The sequence below is a fragment of the Molossus molossus genome, unplaced genomic scaffold, assembly GCF_014108415.1.
Source record: "Molossus molossus isolate mMolMol1 unplaced genomic scaffold, mMolMol1.p scaffold_m16_p_12, whole genome shotgun sequence".
Taxonomy (NCBI): domain Eukaryota; kingdom Metazoa; phylum Chordata; class Mammalia; order Chiroptera; family Molossidae; genus Molossus; species Molossus molossus.
In genome coordinates, this window is record NW_023425347.1 from 28,433,038 (window position 1) to 28,440,800 (window position 7,763).

General features: G+C 46.2%; 1 protein-coding gene across 1 annotated transcript; it reads right to left on the reverse strand.

Annotated features, from left to right (window-relative positions):
* Positions 1 to 1,151: 1,151 nt before the first annotated feature.
* EDN1 (endothelin 1) lies at positions 1,152 to 7,441 on the reverse strand. Its single transcript, XM_036256976.1, has 5 exons — positions 7,378 to 7,441; positions 5,620 to 5,779; positions 4,138 to 4,296; positions 3,643 to 3,756; positions 1,152 to 2,149 (listed from the first exon to the last, which is right to left on the reverse strand). The coding sequence occupies exons 1-5, from the start codon at positions 7,439 to 7,441 to the stop codon at positions 2,047 to 2,049; spliced, it is 600 nt and encodes a 199-aa protein (XP_036112869.1). The 3' UTR covers positions 1,152 to 2,046.
* Between the last annotated feature and the right edge of the window lie 322 nt (positions 7,442 to 7,763).

The window sequence follows — 7,763 nt, forward strand, 5'->3', positions numbered from 1 at the left end:
GAAAAATATCCTCATGTGAGGATTAACAAAAGCAACAACAACAGAAAAATGGAAAACAATGCCAGTGAGGACCGACCGCGCTCAGGACACTGACGAAGAACACCTGAAGGCTGTTATTTAATACCCTTCGGATGCGTCACTGTTTGGACAATGGTGATCACTCTGAGCTAATATTTGTTGAATGCCAGACATTCTTTCAGACACTATTTAGAAGGGTGGTGAAGGTTCCCGTAAGCTGGTCGAGCTCTTATGGGCTTCTGTTGGGAAGAAGCACTTACGATCTCGCGGCCTCCAGTGGTCTGGCAAGACCAGCCCGGGCCCATGGAGAGGACGGCGGCCCTGGGCTGCAGGAGACCGCGCATGAGCCTGTGGCATCTCTGCCCCCACAGGCGTGTGTCCAGTCCTGGGCTACCTGAAGACGCAAAGGTACTCAGTGTTCCCAAATAAACAAAATCCTTAATCTGAGCAAATAAAGCCACTGGGGGCTCCTCACTAGCTCTGAGCAGACCATTTTCTGGAAGTTGTGAAACTGTGTAAGTGGGCACATTCTGGGAGGTCGCCTCGCCGTTGCTTCCTTCAGTCCCTTCATGGAGACAGCACCTCTCACCACACCATCCGCTTCAACGGCTGGAGCCTGTCTAACAGCCTGAGCAAAGCTAATGAATGAAGTCCCTGGAGAGTCTTCAGGTGAGGGGGACCGGAAGGCTGCGGCTCGGGAAAGACGGGGGTTAAAGCTGGGTTTTGTTTTGTTTTGTTTTTACTTTGATGCCATCCAAGGGCGACTTTCAAGATCCAGATCAAGTTCTTTTTTTAAAATAGCTAAGACTATTTTCCTTCTAATGATCACCTTTCTAAGAAACCATTTTTAATCCTTTCGCTTAATAATTCTTACCACTTTGGCCTACTTCTAAGGAATTTCAGAAATGATTCAAAATCAGTACTGTAGGGGAAAAAAACAATATTTATTTTCTAAAATCATTACCTTGACAGGCAAAACAAAGCAATTTCTCAATTTCATTCAGAAATACATTTTTAAAAGTTACATAGACCAATATGGCCTGCCCAGACATATATTTAACATGGTAAATATAAGGAATAAATTGAATATAAATATCTATAAAAAAATAAGTACATCAAAATTTAGTCCAATCTCTTCCATTTGCCAGTTACATAAAGGAACATAATTTTACTGTTTTAAAACATAACCAACGTTTACTCTCTGGTGTCTTTCATAAACAACCCTATACCACTGTGTTTCCAAAAATCAAGGTAAGGGAATCCTCTGATTCAATGATGTTTTTTCTTACAGATCGGAGCTAGTAGATTACTGTGAAAATGTTGTATCTACCACTGACACGTCAGACCAGACTTCTCTGAGGCTAGGATTTAGTGTGGAGGTTTCAGGGGAGGAGTTGGCAGGAAGGAAAGCATTTGGGAGGCAATAATTAAAGGTGGAGAAATACTTCTGCCAGAGTGCAATACAGGTGAGGTAGACTCATATTTATGAAACACATCCTGATCTACAGTAGTAACAGTTTCTTTCAATTTTGCATTTTGTGAATTAAAAATCAGTCCTTTTTTTTTTTTTCTTTTAACGCGAGTGTGTTTCCAATTTGTGCATTTCTTAGGAGATCTCTTCAGGGACTTTGCATTTTCTCCCTGAAATGTGCCAGGTGCCTGAGTGAGACACAAACACTCCCTTCGGACCCTCTTCAGGAGCCCACCCACACGTGGAGTCTCCTCTCCTCCCCGTGGAGGAGGCCACCATAATGTGCCGCTCATTGTGTCTCAGAGTGGTCCACTGTCTCCTCAAAGACGAGAGACAAGAGCAGTTACCACTGGTGGAAGCAAATGAAGACAGTTTGGGGAGTCCTTAGCCATTCTTAGTATGTTTAGGAGGACGCTGGTCCTTTGCCACTCTGGAGCAAGAAGTGATCTGAGCAGGAAGGATGCTTTTGTTCTGATGCAGGCCAGTGTGGGGAGCATGCGAGCCCGCTGCACAGCAGGCGCGGTGTGGAGGAGGAGGCTTCACACGGTGATTTGTAATCACTGTGCCCGGTTGTGGGTCACTTTCTTCTCTCTGGAGAGCTTGGCTTTCAGCTTTGCAAGATGGAAAGATGTTTTGATGCTGTTTCTGATGGCCTCCAACCTATGAAAACAAGACAAGAGAAAACAAATGTTAATTAAAAAAAATAAAAAGTATTCGTGGGCAAAAGAAATATCTAAAATTCAAATCTGGCCCAAACTAATTTAATTCTGGTTTTGGAACTTTCACCACCAACCACAACAGCCTGCTACTGGTCGCTAACCTCTGTAAATAAAGCCTAATGGGGAAGCGGGCAGACAGGAAAAGTGCTATGTGTGTATCTGAAGGGAATGGGGCATTAAATACCATTTTAAAGTATAGTTTTAAGGTTAAATTGAGCTATTCTCTCTCTCCTTCTTTTCTAGCCCCATCCCACCCACCCTTAAGAAAAAAATAAAAAGAAAGGTGTACACATAGACCGAAAACAAACGTTCTATGACAATTAAACCAAACTTTTTTGGGGAAGTTTAATATTTTTTTTGTTGTTTTTTGTTTGTTTGGTGGCAGGAGAAAAAGGAAGAAGGATGAGCTGAGACACTGATTTAACCGTTTATATAAGAGAAACTGACAAAAAATGATTTCCGAGTCAGTGCAGAAACTGTGGTTCATGTAATCTCGGGGTCTGGGGAGCATGCGTGGCTTGCGACGACAGCTCTGGGAACTGTGTCAGCAGGTGCAGAGTCACAGACAGCGGAGGACGCCCTACGCGGCGGAGTAAACAACTCAGCCAGGCCCGTGCACAGAACACTTGGGTCGTAGAACTTCTTGCCACTGGATTTCCAGGAAAAGTTGCCGCAGACCATGAGAGGGAAATGAAGGGCATGTGAGCAAGGTCCGCAAGCAGGGTTCCTCCCTCCGGGTTGTGAATTCCACAGTGTTTAGGGTTTGGAAGGGCTCTCTCGGTGGGGCAGCTCAAAGCGGCCTCTGGTATTGCCTAACTGCGCTCCCTCTCGGCCCCAGCTCATGACTAACAGGAGAGCGAGCGAGCTTTTTGGAATGGCGTTGGCTCTCCACCAAATGCATTCATTCCCTTATTAAAAACAAATAAATAAACCTGGAAAACGGCATGTTCTAACTCTCACCAACCTTACCTAATGACTTTATTTTCCCTTTGGCCATTTGAATAACTGCTGCTCTTTGAAGAACTTGATCATACATGACACCTTGATTTAAAAAAAAAAAAAAAAAAAAAAAAAAAAAAGGACGTCTCCCTGGAGTGATGTTTAGGTTCTCAGGGAAAACGGTAACTCTACTGACTCAGAGAGGCAGAGACTGGATCTGACCAAATGTCGGAGGTGTCAGGGGAGAGATCTGTTTGGGAAAATCGACCTTCAGACTGAGGGGTGTGTGCGAAAGATCACCCAAGTGGGCAGCAGTCTGCATTCAAAGCCTTGAAAAAAATATGTGAGAGGAATTCCTTTGCTCTTTGTAATGTATAGAATATGAAGATCCCTTCTGCTGTTGTCTCCTGAGCCTTTCTCCCGCCCCGGCAAGAATGGCGGGGAGCAGCCCCTTAGCACTGGTGGCGAGGGCTAGCTGTCCTCGGAGCCCCTTACCTCCTCATTTTTCTCCCTTCCACCAGCTGCTGATAAACACACTCCTTTCCAAGCTTGGAACAGTCCTTTTCTTTCTTATGCTCATTCCAACCTTTCTCCATAGTGTCTTGGTCCCTGTTAAAATACACACAGGAAAAAACATTTCAGCAATGGCACCTTTAGTTGTTCTCAATGTCTCTGGTAGTCTCTCTTTTTCTTAAAAAAAAAAATCTTATTGAAGTATAGCTGGCACTCAGTATTATACTAGTTTCAGGTGTACAACATAGATGACATTTATAGACTTTAAGATGCGGTCACCACGGTAAGCCCAGTACCCGCCTGGCACTGTGCGAAGTTATTACGATAGTGTTGGCACTGTTTTCTGTCCTGTTCACGACCTCCCTGGGGCTTACTTATTTCACTACTGGAAGTGTGTGCCTCGTATTTGCAGCACTATAATAGGAAGGAGGTCAGGAGAACATAAAACTGTTTGAAAGCAAAGGTATTTCTATGCACCTGAGTTCTTTTCCTGCTTGGCAAAAATTCCAGCACTTCTTGTCTTTTTGGTTGGCACACTGGCATCTGTTCTTCTGGTCTGTTGCTTTTGTAGGAAATAAATCCTTGAGGGACCGCTTGGGCCTAAGAGGGCTTCCAAGTCCATATGGAACAAGATTCCTATTATCAAAAGAGAGAAACAGAAGCTATTAGCATGAGTCATAGTCCTCAAAACGCTGCATTCTGTGGGGTACACTCCTTCACCAGGACGCACGAGCTCACCACACGCCATGTGCCAGCATAGCGTCCGTCAGTGCCCTGAGCGTGTCAACCCAACCAGGAGGAACTAGTTCTGCTCATTCAGTTAAACTCCACCTCAGTTCTCAACAAAGTTCCATTTCTTCTCGACACTAGCAGCATTATTTTTTTTTTTTTGTCCGAAATGATGACATCTCTGCTTGGGTATCTGTTTCATATTTTCATCTTTTTCTGATATTCTATTTTGTTCACAGATATGAGTGCAGGATGGGGGTTGGGAAATAAGGACTGCAAAACCATGACTCACAAGATTTGGAAAACCTTTCTTCAATCCAAGTCATATGATGATGCTAGAAGTACCCCCGGGGGCGGGAGGACACATACTACGCCCAGTTTGGTGTTGTGACCGTAGGAGGGCTTCCTACCAGAAGCTGTCCAGTAATTTCTAATGCATTCGGTTTGCTTCTCACTTAAGAAATAAAGTCTTCCCCTTGGAAGACTCACCCTGCTAAGTCTTAGGCTTGTGGAGTTTTTGTTTAGTTTGATGTGACTGTGTTTGGATTTGGGTCATCCCTCACCAGACCGCGATTTTGTTTACGACCTGCTTCTGACGTGAACTGGGTTTCAGGGTGAAAGCAGGCAAAGTGCCTTCTCTCCGGAGGCAGAAGAGAAATCTGTGGACCGTGTTTCTATTCCTGTGTGAAGTGGGCTTTTCTAAAGGGAAGCGCAGAGGAGGCGGACACCCAGGCTCTAAGTCTAGCACTGCCTAACGCTCGCCTGCTCAAGTGACTGAACCTTTCGGGCCTCAGTTGCCCCATAAGTAAAATGAAGGGATCGGATTATGAATCTCTATGATCGCTTCTGCCTCTTACGTCTCTACCCTCCCATGAGAAGCCACATGACCTGGGCAGCTTATTCCCTCAACCCAGGCAGATCCCTGCGAGAACTTTCCCCCAAGGCCCCACACTTAAGTTTCTCAGAAGAATTGTAGGGCAGCTGCCTGTCTGCCATCAGCTCTTTCCAGCTATCCTGCAATGAGTAGTCTGAGCCACAGGCCTCAGAGCACCTCGCTGTCTTGTTCTTTGCAGGAATGGAGGGCGCTGTCCCCACCCACCAGGGCACTTCCATGTTGTCAGAATCCCAACCAGGAGCTTCCCAGAAAAGTCCCTAGAGTGGCCTGGCTCCAGTCTCCGGCGAGGCTGAACTATGGAATGGCTAGAGTTACAATGCCCTCTAGAGACTCACCGGGGAGTGTTGATCCAGATGATGTCAAGGTGGCAGAAGTAGACACACTCTTTGTCTCTCAAGGACGAGCAGGAGCAGCGCTTGGGGCGGCGGGGTGCACTGGGAGCGGGCTTCTCTCCTCCGCCGTCCTCCTGCGTGCTGAGCTCGGCGCCCAGGACCGCTGGGGAGAGAAAGAGCAGGTCAGTGGGGATGCCCGTCGGAGGCCAGAGGCAGAGGCGCGCTGCACCCAAGGACTGATGCCCGGTCCAGCAGAGCCGACCAGAGCAGACAAGCCTGCAGTCTGCCTTCAGCCAGAAGTACAGAGGGAAAGGGCTCTTTTATTTTTTGCCTCCTTAACATGACTTCACCTTTACCCAGCTGCCTTATCAACCTTCAGAGAGATTACACAAGTGCAGAAGAAACAACCACCTGCAGAGGGACGTACCAGCCCCTCTGAAGCAACCTTCAAGGAAACGGGTGGAAATGCTGCCTGTTAGACTCGGGGTTGACTTCTGCATGGCACTTAGTAGGACAGCCTACTGTGGCTGGAAAGCGATGACCAACGGTCTAGAAGTCAGTAATCACACTGCCTCTTCCTAGGTCTGAGGCACTGCCCCTTGCAGAATGACCTGCTTAGGGGAGTACCCACCACTTCACAGCGTGTAGGGCTGGGAGTGGCCCAGATGATATGTATCCCTTGAAATTAGATGGAGGTCAAGAGATTTGGGGAGATGACTGGAGGAAAAGAAGACAAATCAGCTCTTCAATACTCATTCCAGGCGGTCAACTCCACAGAAACCACTGACCTAAGGTGAAGCTGAGCCGCAGCTTAGGGGACCTGGTCAAGGTCCTGGGCATGTTGAATGCAGAATCCCCAGGGCTGCCGGGCATGTGTGGGATCGCCACCTCCCCCTCCCGCTGCAGCACCCCCTCTTCTTCCTGACGAGTTAGCCGTGCAGCTTATCTGCCCAATTTTGTACATTTCACATGATCAGACACATTCCAAGATTTTCATTCCCTTGACATCCTTTCTCTTTAGTCAGGGTCATGAAAAGACAAAAAAAGTTCATTGACCCTAGAAGGGGAGACTGGGCAGATGCACGCGTCTATCTAAATCCTTAGCAGCCAAGATTTATCTGGGCTCCCTCCCAGGACAGGTGAATAAAACTGAAAATAGAGCGCACACTGTTTTGAGTGCCAAAAATCTGCCAAAAGAAACCTAAAGTCAATAATGACAAATTTTAAAGAAAACATCTGCTTCGCCCTGAAACTGCCTGGCGGGGGTTATTCAACAGACTGTTCTGCAGGTGATTTTACTGCTCAAATATTGCTTGAATGACTTGAATAAAATTCCTTGGCTTCAAGCTGAAATGTTTAAATATTTTTCACATTAACACACTAATAAAACAGTATCTGAATAAGATATCCATCCCTAAGTGTCCTATTACCTGTAGGAACACATATATTGCAATTAATTATACATTTGGCTAAATTATATCTTGTCTTTACATTTCTTGAGTTACATTGTTAAAAGCCAAGGAAACATGCTATGCAATATTAATAATGTTATTTTAATGCTACAGGAGCAATTGTATTCAACAGTGGAATTTTTTTCCCCACTGGAAAACTTAAGTAGCCTTGAGTAATAATTCCCAGAGAACTTGATATCTGAGCTGCAGTAATAAAAAAAAAAAAAAAGGAGAAAAACAGAAGCAAGAAAAGCATTAAGGTGGACGGGAAGACATTAACATTCAAAGCTTCACAAGCCAGCGTGCCTACCTGTTTCTGGAACTCCTTGGAAAGCCACAAACAGCAGAGAGAAAATCACGGGGAAATAATCCATTCTGGAAAAAAAAGGGCTCAGAATTCCTCCCCTGCAAACTAAACTCAAAAGGGAAAAACGAAGAAAAACAGCTTCAGTTCCCTTCAAGCGCTTCTGGTTACTCTGTTCTCAAAGTGATCCGCCAGCCTCAGCGCTCTGTAGTGCGGAGAAAGGCGTTCCTGCAGGAGAGACGGCGCGGGAGCGGGCTGGAGGCGCGCGGCGGCGGCGCAGGGACAGCAGCGGAGCCCAGGACCCTCGCAGCGCTCGCCCCAGCTCAGATGCGGGAGCGCGTCTGACTTGGACAGCTCTCCGCCGCCTTTTTATATTGAACTCCTATAGAGTG